The sequence below is a fragment of the Cornus florida genome, unplaced genomic scaffold (genome assembly GCF_030987335.1).
Source record: "Cornus florida cultivar Cherokee Brave unplaced genomic scaffold, ASM3098733v1 CherokeeBrave_3.0.0_Hap2_Chr05, whole genome shotgun sequence".
In the NCBI taxonomy this organism is placed as follows: Eukaryota; Viridiplantae; Streptophyta; class Magnoliopsida; order Cornales; family Cornaceae; genus Cornus; species Cornus florida.
Genome location: NW_026775575.1, coordinates 65,853,247 through 65,873,538, shown reverse-complemented (window position 1 = coordinate 65,873,538; position 20,292 = coordinate 65,853,247). Strand labels below are relative to the sequence as shown.

At 34.2% G+C, this 20,292-nt stretch overlaps 3 protein-coding genes across 3 annotated transcripts; 2 read left to right on the top strand and 1 right to left on the bottom strand.

Moving 5' to 3' along the window:
- Nucleotides 1–2,455: 2,455 nt before the first annotated feature.
- Nucleotides 2,456–3,283, bottom strand: LOC132309392 (uncharacterized). The gene is made up of 2 exons (XM_059807706.1): nucleotides 2,973–3,283; nucleotides 2,456–2,555 (listed from the first exon to the last, which is right to left on the bottom strand). The coding sequence occupies exons 1-2, from the start codon at nucleotides 3,281–3,283 to the stop codon at nucleotides 2,456–2,458; spliced, it is 411 nt and encodes a 136-aa protein (XP_059663689.1).
- Nucleotides 3,284–17,082: 13,799 nt separating this feature from the next.
- LOC132309391 (protein FAR1-RELATED SEQUENCE 5-like) lies at nucleotides 17,083–18,873 on the top strand. Its single transcript, XM_059807704.1, has 3 exons — nucleotides 17,083–17,155; nucleotides 17,542–17,575; nucleotides 18,072–18,873. The coding sequence occupies exons 1-3, from the start codon at nucleotides 17,083–17,085 to the stop codon at nucleotides 18,871–18,873; spliced, it is 909 nt and encodes a 302-aa protein (XP_059663687.1).
- Nucleotides 18,874–19,195: 322 nt separating this feature from the next.
- Nucleotides 19,196–20,292, top strand: LOC132309390 (protein FAR-RED IMPAIRED RESPONSE 1-like). Its single transcript, XM_059807703.1, has 2 exons — nucleotides 19,196–20,137; nucleotides 20,239–20,292. Exons 1-2 carry the CDS (start codon nucleotides 19,196–19,198, stop codon nucleotides 20,290–20,292), a joined length of 996 nt encoding a protein of 331 aa, XP_059663686.1.

Genomic DNA, 20,292 nt, shown 5'->3' with positions numbered 1-20,292 from the left:
GTTGCCAATCAATCAATCCCCGGCAACGGCTCCAAAAACTATGGTGTCTTCACGGGCATGTGCACAAATGGACGCATAAAACTTTGAGTTTGGAAATTAGTGTCAAGTGGGCACCATAATTTAAATTTATAAACCGCTTAACACCTATACTATGTAGTATGAGTGAGAATGGATCGTCCCAAGGGATTGCATTGTCGTACTAGCTTGAGGAATCAAAATTAGGGTTAGTAGGGCGAGTGATCAAATAAATAATTGGTTGTTTGATTAAACTAGAGAACAAATTAAACTAAATAATTGAATGCAATAAAGAGTAAGTAAGAGAGAGAGATCTTGGGGTTTAGAGGTCACCACCAAACAATACTTTTTTACACCCTTAACAAGTGACTCATGAGGGAAATGTGTGTTGTAATATTTATGTGTGTGTGTGTTTGGTTGATTCAATTAGTAAGGATGACCAATTAAGTATATATTGTCTAAGCAATATGTGAAAAACACAATATATCTAGCAATTAACTATATATTGTCTAAGTAGCATGTGAAAAACATAATATATCTAGCAAGTCATTAATTCTTTCATTAAGCTCACAAGCCAAATACACCATAAGGTTAGAGACATATGCTACTTGCATTCAAAAGTATGGAACATCAAACAACAAGCATGGATTGTCCTCCCATCTAACAACTATACTACAATTAAGCTAATGACATGAAATTAAACTAAGGTAGAGGCACAATCCATCAAGAAATAAGCATGAACCATCAAGAAAATTACAAGAACATTCTATTAAGCACTATGTTTTGACAATCTCTAGATCTATGACATCAATACACATAGACATGCATCAATAACACAAGAAATAGAGACAAACACATGAACATCTATTCTAGTATACATAGACATATGGATAGAATGAAATGGTCAATTGGAAGCATTAAACCACATAAATCATTGAATAAACAAGATATATATATATATATATATATATATATATATATAAGTGCCAAAACATGTATTACAACACTAATCCCTCAATAATACACAAAATCAAGATGTAGAAAGCATTCTTGGGGCTAACTCTAGCCCCAAGAGGATGTCTAGCCACTCATGGTAATGCTTCTCCAACCCTCAAGGGCAAACTCAATGGAAGAAATCTACTCCTTGGTTGATGAAGAGCTCCCAAGCTTGTGTCTTTAGCCTTCTCCTCCTTTCTTCCTCCCTAATAATAGCCTCTATTGTGATGGATGGATCTCCCTCAAAAAGTGTATCATATTCTATATATAGGTAAGTCAAGTGACATACAAAATGAGCTGGGGTCGTGCACAAAATATTCCCCAATGATTAGATAATGACAGCTTTCAATGAGCTGGAAATTTAACTTTTTCGCACTGGAGGAAGTTCGATCGATCGAACCTTGGACTTGGATTGATCGAACATAGTTGAGATCTATCGAACTGAAGTTGGATCAATCCTCAATGGTGGCGCCGTTTTGGATAAAAACAAATCTGAGATATTTCGAAGATATTTTTGGGAAAAGGACAAAAGTGGTTGGTAGGGTGGTACAACTGGATAAGATCAATCATTTGGATAAGGACAAGGTAGTTCGATCAATCGAAGAATGATGTTGGATTGATCGAAGATGTTGAATTCCACCTTTTGCTTCCTTTTGTTTCCACTTGGGTCCTTTCTTTGATTCATCCCAGAAGTGATTTATTTCTGCTCTGATTTGGCTAAGTTAGCTTATTTTCGGGATAAGTGCTTGAAAATGGAAATAACACGAAATCAATCTAAAACGGTAAAGTAAGATAGATAAAGGTACTAGAATACCTAAGCTTAAGGGGTTTAAATACGCACTTTTTAGCGCTCATCATTCATTAAGTCTATGAATACCGCTGGCGTATTAGTCAAGCCAAAGGGCATAACAAGGAACTCATAATATCCATACTGTGTACGGAATGCTGTCTTTGGGATATCTTTATCTCTAACCCGCAACTGATAGTAGCCTGATCTCAAGTCAATCTTCGAAAAACAACTGGCTCTTCTTAACTTATCAAACAAATCATCTATCCTTGGTAAATGATATTTGTTCTTGATTGTGGTATGATTCAACTTCCGGTAATCAATGTACAACCTCAAAGAACCATCTTTTTTCTTAGCAAACGAGACAGGTACGCCCCACGGTAACACACTCGGTCGGATGAAACCTTTCATCCTCAAATCATCGAGCTGCCTTTTCAATTCTTCCAACTCAACTGTTGCCATACGATACGGTGTCATAAAAATCAGCGCGGTACTGGGCATCAAATCAATAATAAACTCCACCTCTCGATGTGGAGGCAACTCTGTTAAATCCTCCGGAAACACATCCAGAAAATCACGAACAACTGCCGGATAAACCCTTTCTGCAACACCATCTTCTTCAGCTAAAAGACTAGCCAAGAAGTAATCACTACGACTTCATCCACTAATTCCATACATTGATGAAGGTTGGAAATCACTTCGATCTCCCATGAAAAAGAAGCAATCTCCCTCGGGAGTGCAAACTGTGACTCTTCCTCTGAAACAATCGATAGTAGCACGAAATGAAGCTAACCAATCCATCCAGAGAATGACATCAAAGCTAGTCATCTCTAGGAGGATAAGGTCAAATACAAAAGTCCGCCCGGTTATCACGATGGAGCAATCCCTCACAATTCTGCTCAAAGACACTGAAACCCCAACTAGCGTATCAACACATAACGCCTGATCCATAAAACTAACCTTTAACCCCGAGGCAAGTGCAAATGATGATGAAATGAATGAATGAGATGCACCAGAGTCAAACAAAACATGGGCCCAAAAACCAAACATTGGAAATATACCTCAAAGAACTAATGGACCAGAAGAAGCATCGGCCTGTGCAAGTGCAAAGACACGTCCCTGTGGTGCCTATGCTTGAGAACTGCCAACCTGAACACTTGACTGCTGCACTGACATAGTAGGAGTATCCCTCCTAACTGGCCGTGAACCCTGAGAGGACATGGCAGACTGTGGTGGTGGTGGCGGTCTAAAACCTGATTGAGCTGTAGCCGACTGCGACAGCCTCTGCTGTGACCCTCTGCCACTACCCATTTCTATTCCCCGATTCGGGTAATCCCGAATCAAATGATCTGGCTGGCCACACCCATAACAAGCTCTCGATGCTGTAGGAACTGCAGATGATTTCATAGGACAGTTGGACTTGTAATGTCCAGGTTGCTGATATTGAAAACAAACAACTCCACTCTTCTCTGACCCAGCTGGCATAGGAGTAGTAGGACCGGATCGTGCAGACTGCCACCACTGAAACTGAGATGAACTACCCCTGTTCCTCTTCTATGACTGTCCTTCTGAAGATGATCCTGCATTTCTATCTTTAGCTTCTGCCTCTAGCATCAATGCTCTTTCCACTGCCTCTGAATAAACTTTGAATTACTGTGCCATTATCAACGGCCTAATTTTGTAATCAAGACCAGAAACAAACTTTCGAGTCTTTTCAACCTCATTTCTCACTAACTCAGGAACAAAGCGAGAAAGAGAAGTGAACTTGTTCTTGTATTCCGTAACTGACATATTGCCTTGGATAAGGCCATTAAACTATTCCCTTAGCTCTCACCTCTTAGTAACTGGAAAATACTTCTACCTCTTGATTAGTGACTGACTTCCACCAAAGCTTAGCATCCTTTGAAAAATTGTAAGTGGCTAGGATGATTTTCACATGATCATCCGTCACATCCATAGAAGTCAAATGGGTTTCTACTTGAACCAAGTAGTTGTCCGTTACCATTGGATCTGCACCACCCTCAAACATCACTGGCATCAACTTAGAAAACCCTAAAATCAACTTGAGACACTTCTGTGCTGGCGTCTCTTCTACCTGAACTACTGGTTGCGGAATAATAGCAATTGTAGCCCTCAAGGCACTCTGTAGCAAACGGTTCAGTACCAGCTCAACTGAGCCTTCACCCGCTTCAACGGGTGCGTCAATATTGCGCCTTAGTGTGGAGACACCTCTAGGGGGAATCAAGTCCTTTTCAACTTGCTCCGCTAGATTGGAGCTAGAAATTTCACCAACATCGCCTCTTGTCGGCCTAGGGCCAACTCCCCTTGGTTCCTTTCGTGGTGGCATCGTGTTATAAAACAAGAAAACGGTTTAATAACGATAACACTAAGGTCCAACCGTGAACAACTCAACACAAAAGGATACTCCACAAACACTTAGCATGCAAGACTATGCAATTAACACATTAATATAAGCATATAAGCACGTAAGCATGTAAGCAAATAAATAGTTAAGCATGTTTTTTTACATAGCAAAACACTTTAACAATAATCACATAAACTATGCAAATGACTTCCCATGCAACCCTATGTAGGCCTCTACCTGTCGTCCTAATGGTTTTTGAACCGTAACTCTGATACCAAATTTGTAACGACCCTAAAATGATACCAATTAAAAAAAAAATTCGGCATGACCTCTACTAAAAAGGGTCCTACAGCAACCTGCTTAAATGCATAAAAATGTAATAGCGTCTCTTGGACCTTTAAAATTTATCTAACCTGTTCTAACACACAATGCAAATAATATAAAACATTCTCAAAACAACAACATCAACAACCTCCTCAAAATAGCCCATCATTATCATCTCATTCATCCAGAACAAAGGAGTACCTGTCTTATACATAGTCCCATGCTCACATACTAGAATTTTACTCCAATTATATCAACTTACAGTCCATGAAGCAAAATTACAATAACAAGAGTTCATAAGTCTCTATACCGAATATAACAAATTAAGGTTTTACAAAAAAAATGATGGGACTTAGATACAAAAATAGCAAAATGATCCTCTAATCTAAATTAGGTCTATGGTAGAACGTCATTCGCCACTTCTTTCCCATGTCTTGAAAAATGTTAAATAATAGGGTGAGCATAAAGATCAGTAGGTAGTGCCTAAGACACACCTCTTGTGACCTCGTGAATCCAAACAATAAATAGAAATATAGAAATCGGGATTATGCTATGCCAGGAGAGAATACAACAAATTACAAGGCCAAAATGGGCAATGTGATGCTATGGAATGCTATGCCATGCTATGTTGCTCCCCATTTTCAAAATCACTCCTATTATCCACTTTTCAAACCGTTAACATAACCCGTCCCTCGGTAACTCCTTGGTGACACGAGAGAAGGATTGGCTATTGTCCCTGACCCTTAGTAACCCCGCGACGTCATTTGGGACCCAGTTAGCTCAACCATGCTAGGGTGATTTTCCTAATTCTCTTTAGGTTATATTAACGCCATGGCCCTTCGGTAACTCCTCGGTGACCGGGTTTTTCAAAAAAAATTCTTTAATCAAAACTTTATCGCAAACCCCCTTTTTCATTCACTTCAAATCATTTTGCCCTTTTTCATGCCCAATGCTATGCATGAATATCATTTGCTTTACCAATACTATGAACATGAAGAATTTATACTACACAAATTAACATGCTTTCTTATAACAATTTCCAACAAGTTAATAAACACTATAGGCATGGAAATTTAATACTTGGACATGCTTTACAACATAAAAATTTCTAAAATTTTATTTTATACTTTCTAATCACCAAACTAGCACTAAAGGCACCAAGGACTTGAATTAATCAACAATGAACATACTTCGTAAGAATTTTTTATTTTTATTTTTTATATATATGTATTTTTATATAATTCATGTTTTATTATTACAAACATAATAATTTAATACCATGGATATGAAAATTCATCAATTAAGCATGCTTTCATGATCATATATCACATGAAACATAACCACACCTTTTCACATAGCAAGTAAGTAAAATTTACATGGAATTTCACAATTTAAGCATGCTAAACCACAAATTTTTAGAAATTAACTCACAAAAGCCCAAGAATATGTGGATTAGAGACCCTTACCTCTTAATGGATCAAAATCCCCAATTTTGTGCCTTAAATTTGAAATCCAAGGGTTGGCCAAAATAGTGAATTGCTCCTATCAAATCGACAGTCTCGACGAGCTCTCTGACTTTGCTTCACAAGGTTGTAACAAATTCCAAAGGGATAAAGCTAGATCAAGCCTAAAATATGAAGGAAAAGAAAAAAAAAACTGAACTGCCGAGAGAAAGAGAGAAAGAGCTATTGACAAGAGGGAGAGATGAATTGTGTTTATTTGATGGCGCCTTAAGGCCATTAGTAAAAACATAAAAAGGGTGGGTCCCATTGGCCACCAAATATCTCATTTTACCATAATATATATATATATATATATATATATATATATATATATATATAAACATTACAAACATTAAGACGATCTCAAAGAGAAAGGAGATCTGCAATTCCAGATGACTATGTGATATATCTGCAAGAATCTGATTTTGATATATAGTGAGATATATACGGATCCGGTTACATATTCACAAGCTATTAACAATAATAATTTTACTAAATGGATTAGTGCCATGAATGAAGAGATAATAAAGAAACCTTCTTTCCAGTAACTAAGAAGAAATCTTTTAAAATGTTATGGTATTAGTAGCTTATTATGATTTAGAGTTATATCAAATGGATGTGAATATAACTTTTATGAATGGGAGTTTATAAGAGGAAGTCCATATGGAACAACCTGAAGGCTTCACATTAGAGAGTAAATGTAATACCCCTAATTTAACAAGGATAATTCTGAAATTTATTTAATTATTTAAATTGTGTTTTATTGATTTAGTTGTGAATTTGTTGATTTCATTATGAATTATTTAAATGACTTGTTTTTGTTTGATTATTTTATTTAATTGTTTATTTAATTGGGTTTTAATTATTGGATGAAATTGTTTTCTTTAAATAGAATTAATTATTAAATGATTTAATTAAGTAAATGAGTTTTTACGTTAGTAGGATTAACTAGGGTTTTGGTTTTAGAAGTCACGTATGTAACCGACATAATTAAGCATTAATTAGGTTTCATATGGGCCGACAAAGGATTTAGTTTAGGGTTTAAATTAAACTAGGGTTTTGTGTAAACTTATAAACCTATAAATATATCTGTATAAGGCGGTCAAGGGTTTAGAACCCTAACCACGTTGTGGAGACAGAAGAAACAGAGAGGAGGAAAACCAAAGGGGCGTCGGGAAAACTTAGAAGAAAGACGTTGAGATTTCTGAACCGAGTCTCACAGGCAAGTTTTATAACTAGCTCTACCTCTTTGACCTGTGTTCTTTGCATCTCTAACACAATCTCAGGATGAAATAAGGATTAAAACAAATCTGGTTCGCATGCTTGCATTGTTTAATAGACATATGTTTATGATCTGTTAAATTGTTTGTTTTACAGTGTTGTTGTTTTACTGTTTTGTTTTACTTAATTCATGATTTTAATGATGTCAATTGATGGATTAAGAATTTTAATAGTTCTAAAACATAATGGGAAATCTTAAAATTAATCTGGGACGCAGGGCTAGATACCTGAAACAGTATGTGTTCTTGTATGGATTTTAATCCACTTAGGAGCTGTTTTGTGTAACTCTTGTTCCAATTGAATTCAATTAATGAATGATGAATTTAAATTACTCTAGAATACCCTAAATTACTCTGGAATACCCTAGGACTTAGTTTTAAATCAACAAGAAACTTGGGTTGGAAGAACAAAGTTGCCGGAGTTGGAGAAGAAGTTGAACAGTATGTTTTCTTTTAGGTGCATGTTAATCGTTTTTAAATTATTTTGTTTAATTCTTGTTCCCACTGAATGTGATTATTAATCAAGGAAGTTAATTAACTTTTGAACACCCAAGGACTTAATTTTAATCAGCAAGAAATTTGGTTTGGAGGATCAACACAGCCGGACACCGCCGGAATTGGAAAAACGACGCACAGGGGAAGGAGCCTGCTCTATTTCAAGTAGAGCAGGCTCAATTAAAAAGTGGAGCAGGCTCTACTTTGTAGTAGAGCCTGCTCTACTTGGTGATGAAGGCGGCTCCACTTTGGGTGGAGACGGCTCCTTTGTGGGTTTTCATTTTTTTTGGTTTTCTGTGAGACTGCTAGCTACTGTGCTTGGGTTAATGGGTTTCCAGGGGCAACTGAGAGTTTAATTAGAGGTTCTCAGTGATGTTTAAATTCTACTAAAACTTCAAAAGGCATGGAAATACATATTATACCATAGAAGGTTAGTAGAAAGGATGTTATGAAACTGTTAAGAAAGTTTATATGGTTGCCTTGTGCGGATGATTCAAGTTGTTTAATTTTAATTTAGCAATTGAATTAGGAGTTTGATATGTAAATCATATAACAGGGGTATGGGATTAAGCCTATTAACTAATATAAATTCAGTTAATACTTAATAAGGAACTAGTTGATGGTTACCAAAACAATTGTTTATGTCAACTTGTGGGATGTTGTGGAGTAATTACAAGTAAGCATGTAGATATTGTTAATGTAATTATTATGCTTATTGTGAGTTACAGGATGGTTATATTTATTCTCTGCATTTAAAATTCGTTAGAGAATCAGGTACTGGATGTATTGAACAAGCATGCTAATTAAACATTCTTGTTATGCTTATGGTTGGGTATGTTGATATTGATATGTTATGCTGTCATATATATATTATCAATTCGGGATGGATGTTTTTGTATGCACCGGTATGGGACGGTGACATACTAGGGGGATTAGCTTAAAAATGCTAAGTCCTACCTACTCTGGAATAAAGGATGGATTAACTATAAAAGTTAAGTCCTACCTGTCTTCTGTGTCAGATCAATAAATAATTGAGTGACACTTTGGTTTGGAATAGAATTTAATTATATTTTTATGATGCCACGATATGAGCCTGAGTCTTAGAGTCGTTGGTTAGGGAGCGTATATGCATTGGGATGCATAGCTGGCTATGATGGTTGGATGTGTACCCTGCTAGGACTTGGTAGTCATGCCCACCTTTGGGTGCGCTTTCGCATGGTGCCTACTAGTCAGGTTGAGACGGGCCTGTAATCCAGTGAGAGTCCTGTAGTGTGATTATATATATATATTTATCTACGGACTATTAGCTATTGTTGGATTGGTTAGGATGTACATGCGTATCGGGTCTCTGCTTGGGTAGTAGTAATATAGAACTAACATGTGGGCCTGACCCACTCATCATTTTTTAGGTATCGGACATTTCCAGTCTAGAGCTTGTTCGTGCTGAGCAGGGATGATCTTCCATTCTACCGATGACGTAGGACTTCTTTCCAAATATTAGATTTGGATTTTATTTTCAGTTTTTACTTTCATGCAGTTTGGGATTTTTATTAGGGGTCCACTAGAGATGGATTCCCGAGTTGTTAAACTGATGGAGTTTTGGATTATCAGATTCTAAGTATTTAATTATAAAGGATTTTACTTTTAGTTTCTTCCAGCTTAAACTTTATTTATTAAATTCATTTTGTCATCTGTGTTCGTATTACATATAAATTGTTTGATATCCCTCGGATCTGTGCTCGGACTTGATCACCCGTGGCTTTAGAATCGAGGGGTATTACAGTAAAGAATTCATGGTCTGTAAACTTAAGATGTCAATATATGGATTTATATAAGCTTCTTAACAATAGTATATTAAGTTTAATGATACCATTATTTCTTTTAATTTTAAGAAAAATACTGTTGATCAGTGTATATACTGTAAGGTTAGTGGGAGTAAGTTTACATTTCTGTATCTATATATATTGATGATATTTTATTTGGTAATAGTATCTTAGTTTATTATATGAAACTAGAAGTTATCTCTAAGAATTTTGAAATAAAATATATGGATAAGGTATCTTACATGATAGGAATAGATCATGTGAATTTTAGAATTGTCTCAGAAAGCATATATTGAAAGAGTTCTAGAAAGATTTAGTATGGAACATTGTTCAACTAGTATTGCTTCATACATAAAAGGGGATAAATTCAGTCTAATGTAATCCCAAAGAATGAGTTAGCTAGAAGGTAAAAAAACGAAAAATATTCCTTATGCATATATTGTGGAGTTTGATGTATATACAAGTTGGTAGGGGATAAAAAATTATATGCTCACACTTAAGGAAGACATTTTTATGAATATGTGGATAATTATTAATTCTCAATTGGTTATTTGTTCCTTTTGGCAAGATGAACAATATTATGAAAAAGTGTAAAGTAATTTATTATTATTTTGTCTATTATGAATTTTTAATTTGTAGCATGCTTTGAGGCTACAATTTGTGGTTGCAGAATTTATTTCAGGATTTGGAGTTATGGGTACCATTTTCAGATTGCTAAAAATTTATGCTGTAATTGTTGATCTTCTTGTATGAAAAATGATAGGTATTCTAAAGTTGAAATACTTTATCATTAAAGAAGATATTTAGAAATAACGAATGTCTATTGAACATATAAGTACACAACTTATGATTGCAATTCATTAATGAATGGACTACCAAGAATGGGTCTTGAATGTAGTCAATGATGATTATTTTTTAATTGTAGATTGCTTAAACAGTGCTTATATATATTTGACATTTTGCACTAATTAAATGTGTTTATGATATTTCCTATTAATTAATGTAAATGTACGTATTGCTTTAATAAATGCTAATAGGAATAGTATTGGAAAAGACATTATTGTTAGATCATTATTGATACTTCTCATTTATAGACTATGTTGAATAGGTTACTAGTGTTGTGGTACATGGAAGAGATTGTGTCATTTAGGGACATATAACTGCCATGACTTGCATTGATAGTTTATTTACGATGGCATTTATGATGACCAACTTAATGAGTCAATTTGATTTATGGTGTACACTAATGACTATTTTACTAAATCACTACAGAAGTGATCATATGGGCCAAGTGAGAGACTGTAAGATATTTTCTTATATTTGTGACCCACATGATTTGAACACATGATTTACTTCTACTATTTGGTGGTTAAATAAAATAGGTATTAGATTAATATTATATTATTTGGACTTATAAATTACCTTTTTGGTAATTAATTATTAGAGAAGTGTTTTCCTATTTATTCCTTACTTTAAAAAACTGATCCTCTCTGCCTTTATAAAAGAAATTACAGAAAAGTGGAATTAAAGTTACTAAAAGAAAAACTGATCCTCTCTACCTTTATAAAAGTGCATATTTCCATCAGTTATGTACGCTAATGAAATAACACGTACAATGTTTATGTGCAAAAGGGCAAGAGAGAGAAATCAGTTTCCTTACACTTTGCTATTGTTTATATTTGAAGTGAAAAAAATATATAAAGGATTAAAAATATATAAGAATTATTTTATGTACTTTTAAACTTTATTAATCAAATCACGATGAAATCAAATGGTCCATATAGTGTATCTATACAATTAAAGCTGCAATGTGAGTCAACATTGATTAAATTCTTAATTTGTAGAGTGGCAGTGATCATAAATAAATATAATGAGATCATTTATGAATTTGAGTTACTGCAGAAGTCGGAGACTTATATATATACTAGTAAAATGCACGTGTGATGTACGTGAACAAAATTGTTTGTATAACCATAGTGAAAAAATTACATAAGAATTTTTTGCATACTTTTAAACTTTATTAATCAAATTATGATGAAAGTAGACCGTCCATATAGTATATCTGTATGATTGGTGAATTTACATGATTACCTAACCCAAAAAAGAATACTCAAAACACATTCTTACCATAATATGGGTGTATTTTTCGAATTTTTAGATAAGACACAATCTAATGGAGGGCAATTTCAATAACTTGTGCTTCAATGAGCTTTTAAATTCACCACACAATCCTAAATTCTTAAATAAGAGAAATGAAATGGGTATTAGAATAACCAAAAAAATCAGGTATAGGTGGTGGCACAAATAGGGGTATATGTAGTGAATTATATGTATTTATTTATATAAATATGGCTTGGTGGCCTCCACAATCTCACACAATCTAGATATACTTTCTCTTAAGGTTAGTACACAGCTCTAAAAACTATTAGGGTTTCATTTTTTTAAAAGGCTATTAAGGTTTCATTTCCTTTCTAATAAAGTTAAAAATTGCTTTGTTGATTATTTTGCAGTTGATCGGATGAGGAAGAAATGGAAATTTTCTAGTATTTTTATATATATTTTTAAAAATTTATTTGATTTATTTTCCTGTATTTTTGGAAAATTATATATACAAACTGTTTGTATATACACTGGAGGCAGCTTAACAAAAATAACAATGCCTTGCGTTGCCTTTGTACCATAAAAAGCCTCCCATTGTTGGCAAACTTTTGCCATGATATATCCATCAGACCTTCCCTGCCCATTGCTTCACATGATGCCTGGAGGAAATGTTTGAATATGTTTCAAAATATTATTATAATGTTTTTGAAAATATATAGGTATATAATTAAAGTCTAATTATTTTGATTCATTCCCCTTGAGTAATTAAGTTTTAAGTGTGTTCACATATATATGCATGTAGTTGGTTGGTTTATGCATCAACAAATGAGATATATTTAGATTTATTCATACTTGACATTTAGTATTCTTAGTGATTATAATTGACTCAGCTAATTCTATGATAAACTATGTTAAGTTCATTTCATCACATTTATGGGATACATTTTGATTAATGTAATACATGAATGTATTTATCTAAATTAATTGTCTTGAAACATGAATCTTCTTAATTCATCTACCTTGAAGGTTGTCCACGTCTATATGGGTCATCTTGAGAGGTCCTATATAAGGACTATATTTCTCTCACTTAAATATGGATCAAGTATGGCCAAGTTCAATCATATCTCATATTCAATTTTTCTTAAGTCTAAGTTTAGAAGTTTTCTCTTTTGTTTATCATATTTGGGCATTCTGTAAAGAGATTAAGTGTTGCACCCAATAGTTTATCATGCAAAAATGTTGTAATTGGATCGAGTCCAGTCTTGGTTTAATCTCGGAGATAGAGCTACCACAATTCTTTGCACTTTATGGGTGGGTTCGACTATCTTCAAGAAATGATTACACGCCTCCAAGCTATATTGTGGGTTTTTGAAAATTTTATTTTCGCATATATGTAAGTGCAAGTGATTTTCATGATTTGTCAAAATCATCTTTCCAACTAGAAACCCTACTTGCCCAACCATGGTGGGGCCTAAAGCAATGGAACCAAGCCTTATATGCAACCATTTAATGGCAAAAGCAATCCTCCTCCTCTAGATGATAAGAACATGATATTCACAATTTGACGTAAGCAGAAGCAATAAATTTATTCACAAGGAACAATTTACTTTGAATACACAAAGTATATGTTTTGAATCCATAAAACGAAGAGATAATTAAGAGAAATATGATATATTATTGATAATTGAATGAATAAAAGTTTTTTCTGTACTTGGGAGTACACATATTTATAATAAAAGAAAACCTAACTTTATAAGAAAAGTAAAACATAAAGAAACCTAATATCAAAAGGAAAACAATTTGGTGCTCCTGGAGGGGGTCCGTAAGGGTCTTGTCTTGGGAAGTTCTGGGTTATAAAAAAAAAAAAGAAAAAAAAAGGAAAACAATTTCAAGAAAAATAATTAAAACTAAACTTCCAATAAAAATTATAAAAAATAATAATGAGAAGAAGTCTAAAATAAAAATAAAAGTGTCCTACATCAATTCTATCCACTTCAAAAAAAAAAAAAAAGAACCTCAGTTTTGTATCATATATTAATATGAACAAAATTGTATACCATTTAATACTGAATCTTAACCTTGCATAAACTTGTACCTTAATTATCTAATTCCAAAAGAACACCAATGGTGACACATCTCTTATCTTCCTTGGAGGCTCAAAAGTAAAGAAAATTTCGGAGTCATAATACCCCATCTTATTCAAGCCTAATTTATTAAATTCTAAAATCAGCAAAATCAACTTAGAACAACTCCCTGGTCAATTAAGGATAAAATGTTGGAAACTCATGGAGAAGGAAAAGGTAATGGAATTGATAAAGAAATTCATAAATAGTGTCCACCTGTGCAATCTCTTCCTGTGTAATTGCCACCACTGGGTAGCAATCATCACGTACGTAGCTTTTAAATAGAACAAGACTAGTACTAGTAATATGGGTTAAGGGTGTTTAAAAAATTCGGTAAACTAAAAAATTGGATCAGATCGAACTGAATTGGGCAGTTTGATTCAGTTGTATAGCGGTTTAGTCTGATCTTGGATCCAAACTTATGGAACCGTAATTTTTCGGTTTGGTCCTAGTTTAGAGTCGTGCTAGACCGGACCAACCCGGACCGAACCGTTACTATATTATATAATATATATATATATATATATATATATATATATATATATTTATATATGTATATCGTATCCTAAACCTAAATCAAGTAAAGTTCTCACGTGTCCCATTTATTTCTTTTTATTCTTTAAATTTCTTTTAAAAAAAGTCAAATTTCTCTTTTCAAATATATCTCAATTTTCTTTCTTTTATTTCTTCTTAATTTTATTATTATTTTATTTTTATTATTATTATTATTATTTTTTTTGCGTGTTATATCAATGTTAGTTGATTTTTTTTTTTTTTTTTTTTTCAAAAAACTTTGCCCCCTCTGAATTAAAATAAAATAAAAAGGAAATCGACTTAAACTAACAAACCCAACCAACCAAACCGGTTTTTTGCACTTTGGTTTGGTTTGGTTCCATGGACATTATGGTTCGGTTTGGTTTGAAAAATAGTGGAACCATTATAAATGGTTTAGTCCCAAAATACTCCTAATTCGGTCCAAAGCGGACCGTGTGCACCCCTACTATGGGTTATCTTGAGGACACCTGGTGTTGCCAAGATGATCTATGCTCTCAACCTTAAACATAAATAATTGTTACATCTACCATTCTTTGAAAGGTCTTTTTCTCCTGTTTCCACATAATTGACTGCGCATTCAACACATGAACTGACTGTCTTGCCAACAAAGGAGTCCCCATACTTGGACGATGCAATTGAGTAAATTTTTTATTTATTTTTATTATGGGTAGTTTCTGGTTTTTGGGGGGTGGGGTGGGGTGGTGCTGCCTAAACTCGTCCACTGGGTCTTGGACATGCAACATGGAAATATCAATGACCATATCATCAACTGATTTATATTGGTCACTTTCAACATCAAAAATTACTAAACATGGTAAAAGTAAATTTATATGTATATATGGAGTTTGGTGGTGTCAAGAATTTTGTTGTTGAAAGTGACCAATATAAATCAGTTGATGATATGGTCATTGATATTTCCATGTTGCATGTCCAATATTCTAAATTTATTTTATTGTTGAGCCACATTATGATGCATTTATTATGAGGATATGTATGTGGATGGAATTTGCTATATATATATATATATATATATATATATATATATATATACACACACACGTGGATGAAATGTTTTTGTTGTTGGTCCACTTTTTGGGATAATGCCATGGGACCAGAATCCTCTCCTGTGGAATAGTATAATCTGTTCCCGCCTGTTCGCACTGTTCAGCCATTATAGCAGTGGTAAAAAGGTCCAAACAGGACTTTGGGTAAAAAAAGTATATACACACATAGATACATATACAAACAATACACACACAGACGAAATTATACATACACACAGATATGAAATTGCAGAAATTGAAACTCATGTTTAAGCGGCAAATTGAAAATTCTAGAACAAATTTAGCGCCTCTTCTTCTAAGCTTCTTTCTTGTTTCTTCTTCTTCTCTCCCAATTTTTCTTTCTTCTTTCCAAATCTACAATTTCCGCGCCTCTTCTTCTAATCTTCTTTCTTTTTCTTCTCTCCCAAATTTTCTTTCTTCTTTCCAAATTTACAATTTATTTCCAAAGGTTTGGTTTGGTTGGTTTGGTTGAACGTCAGAGAAGAGGAATCTACAGTGACGAATCACCTCTTCTAAATATTTAATTTTATTTATTGTTTTTCTCTCCTGATTTTTCTTCCTTGTTTCCAAATTGACAATTTTTTTCAAAGGTTTGATTCAAGGGCGGAGAAGAGGAAGCTACAGTGACAAAGGTATAGCGCCTGTTCTAAATCTTCTTTCTTCTTCTCTCCCAAAATATAGAAAGAAATAAATTGGTCTTTCCTACATTGTCCCAACTTTCTTTAATTTTGGTCTTTCCAAAATTACAATTTCTTTGAAAGGATTGATTGAACGGTGGGGAAGAGGAAGGTGCAGTGTCGTGTGGTTGATTTATGGCCGAGGAAGACGAAGCTACAGTTTACTGGTTTTGTAAGTGAATTTGTGGATCGTATAACGTTGTGTTTCATTAGTTTTGTTTGGTTATTATTGAAGTATTATTAAATTGTGAAAAATTGAATCAGAAATTGTGAAAATTATATCATGAAATTGTGAAAAAGTTGTTATATTCTGTATTATATGTTATGTTTTAAACTTCCAATTAAAGATGTTAGAATAAAATTTCCATTGTATTCCTGTAATGCAGTGTTTCATTCGTGATAAGTAGTACAATATATTTGGGATATTCTGTATAATAAGAAATGGAGGTTTTACACTTCTAATTGAATATGTTAGAATAAAGTTTCCAGTGTATGACATGTAAGTTTCCATTGAGAGTTATGATTGTTCATTATAAATAACTTAACATGGTTGTAATGTTTTTCAAAATAAGCCGAAGACCTTCCCATCATTTCCCACAAACTAATGCTCCCACATTTCATCATTGTCAGTTATACAAGTGGGAAAAGTAAGGAAACAAATAAACAATGAAGTAAAAAAAAACCTATTGAGTAAATAAGATATATGAAAGAGTGAAGGAGAACTAATGCAGATTCTTTTCACCACAATGTTCTGTTGTTGTTGGTGGTAACAGTGATTTGGATTTCAAAGCGCCCATCTTTTCATGTGTATTGACATTGATAGTTGGCTTGTTCATGTCCTTTTGACCCTTTATTTCTATGTTCCCCTGTTTCTGCATGTTTGTGAAGAAGTGAGCAGTGGGTTAGGAATTAAAGTCACTGTGTTTGTGTGTGTGTGTGTGTGTGTGAGAGAGAGAGAGAGAGAGAGAGAAAGACAATGGGTTCTCTGGGACTTGAAGTTGCAAAGAAGGCAATGTGGCTTTATCCAAAGGTCATGGGTTTTAATCCTTGTGAGAGATGAGGGCACTATGATTGCTACTCCAATGGATTTGTCTATATCTTTGGGGTATGTATCTTTCTTTAAAATAAGAGAAATGAACTTGTTAGTTTATTTTTTTGCTTCTCATTATTCATTAATAATAATGCTATTTGGAGTGTATTTTCTTTGATCATGATATTTGGATTCCTTCTCTTATTTTACTTAATTAACTTTGTTACTATCTGTGTGGTAGCTTTCATGATGTTCTCTTGTTATTCTTATTATTAGTATTATTATTATTAATTTTTATCTATTTAGTTTTTAGTTTTGGGTAAAAATTTATGCTCTTTTTTGTTCTAGTCTGTTGGTATAGTTATCTTTGGCTAATAACATGTTAACTTTCTACAAATGTTATAGTTCCTGTTCTTTCTCAAATATTTGATTCTTGTTGGTTTGTCTTTGTTTTAATTTGTCAAATTAGTTGGGATGTTGATTGGTTGCATGATTAGCTGCATCACACTACTACTCTTGGTTTGTTGACATGGAAATGTTTTTTCAATTCTTATTGTTGTTTCTTCTTGGACCCCTAAGTTAACATGGTTGTAATGTTTCTCAAAATAAGCTAAAAAAAGTTTGCAAGTCTATGTTTGATTTGGAAAAAGTTAAATGAATACTTGAACATAGTTGTAATTAGTTTGAAAATAGGAGGCCCAAAAAGGTTGGAAGTGCATGTTTGAGATGGAAAAAGTGAAATAAATCATTTATTTTGTTAGTCGTAGCAAAATTATGATGAGTGCAGTTGAGGAAGTTGGTTCCCTGATACATTATACTATCTTGAATTATGTTAATGGGTCAAAATATTTCGAATTAATAATTCATACTTGCAACACAGGCCTTCGTTGAAACGTTTTTTTTATTTTTATTTTTATTTATTTTTTATTTTTTAGTAAGAGCAAGAAGACTGGTAAACTGTCATCGAGATTGTTAACATGCTGCAAGGAGGGTTTCAGGGGTGATGACATTTGGGACAGTAATACAAAGACTCCCAGGGCCGAAACACAAACTGGTTGCCTTACTCGAATGCTTATTCAAGTTTGCAAGTATACACATAAGTTTGAAGTTACAAAATTTGTTGAAAGCCACAACCATCCATTGATGATTGATGAATGCATGCACATGCTGCTGTCGCAGCGTAGAATTAGCCGCGTTCAGGCCATTGATTTGGAATTGGCTTCTGATTCAGGAATAAGCCCTCACAATTCATATGACTTGATGGGAAGGCAAGCTGGTGGAAAAGAATCAGTCGGGTACATGAAGTTGGATTTGCTAAACTATATAAGGACCCGAAGACAAACTGAGCTCGAATATGGAGAGGCAGCATGGCTAATGAATTATTTTGAGACTCAGTCTTGTGAAGATCTATCTTTCTTTTATGCATTCCAATTGGATAGTGATCAAATGATTACTAACATATTCTGGGCTGATTCAAAAATGGTAGTTGATTATTGCAATTTTGGAGATGTTGTAAGTTTTGACACAATACACAAAGTTGTACATGGCAACAGTCCATTTGGAAGTTTCTTGGGGTTGAATCATCACCGGGAGACCGCTGTGTTTGGAGCAGCGTTCATGTATGATGAGACTGCAGAGTCGTTTGTCTGGTTGTTTGAAACATTTTTGAAAGCAATGTCTGGTAAAGCGCCAAAGACGATTTCACTGATCAAGATGCTGCAATGGGAAAGGCATTGATGCAGGTGATTTCAATTTAGATCTTCACTCTTTGCATTTCCTATTGCATTATTATGTAGTTATATTACAGAAAATAATTATGCAGGTGATGCCAGGGACAAAACATTATTTGTGTGTTTGGCACCTAATGCAAAATGCACAAAAGCATCTAGGGTTCTTGTTTAGACGTGTGCAAGGCTTTAAGAAGGTGTTATCAAAATTAATGTTTCAAATTGAGGAGGAGGAAGAATTTACCAGGGAATGGAATTTAATGATAACGGAATATAGTGTTGTTGGTAACACGTGGCTTACAAATCTGTTAGGTTTAAAACATAGATGGGCCATGGCATTTATTAAACATGCCTGGTTCGCGGGTATCCACAGCACACAACTGAGTGAAAACTTCAATGGTTGCTTGAAGGCATACTTATCCAGGCAACTAATTCTTCCAGATTTTTTCACACACTTTGAAAGGCTGTTGTCTGACAAACATTACAAGGAGTGTGTAGCCAAGTATGGGTTGCTCCACAATCTACCTCAACTGAAAATAAACTGTAACATATTAGTAAAGGCGGCAAACCTGTACACAAAGGTTATATTTAATTGTTTCCAGGAGGAGTTCTTAGCAGCTGGTGCCAGTCAGAGGATCATTGGTTGCAGTCCTATCGAGGGCAACGGAGGCCATGTTTACAAAGTTGTTGGTGAGGATGGAATGCAACGCGATGTCACGAGGACATCAAAAGATGAATTGTTTTGTTCTTGTTGTAAATTTGAAAGGGAGGGTATTATGTGCAGGCATAGTTTGAAAATCCTAAAGGACTCCATGTTTGCCAATACATTGTCTCGTCGATATATATTAAGAAGGTGGACTAGAAGTGCAAGAGATGGCAGCTTGGAGGAAAATCTTTCCGGTGAAGTGATTGCTGATGCTGATCCAAAAATTGAGGTTAGGAGACGGCACAGGGTACTTTGTCGTATTCTAACTGAAATTTCGTCCATTGTATCGGAGGATAAGGACAGATACAATGATTTGTTAGTGAAAGCCATGGAGTGGAAAAAAATTGCCCAATCAAGTTGTAGGCATAGGTTTGCTGAGAGGAATGCAATTTATATTGCTGGTAAAGGCAAAAACCAATATCACGGGAGCAATATAAATACTGACAAAATCCCCAATGGCCTCAAGCGTAAAGATACACGGAAAGGAAAATTTAAGAGGTTAAAACCGACCATGGAGCTAAAGAGTCTCGATAAGAGAAAATCACTTAAACGAACAGTTCAGCTTCAGGTACTTTTATCCCTTTACTGTTTTCCAAGTAGTTTCATAAGTAATACCAGTTGTGTGTATTAAATTATGTATACGTAATACTTCTCATAATTGTGTTGTAGAATTGCAATGAAGCCCTTCAATCCGGAGATGCAGGTGCCAGTAGTCATAGTTGA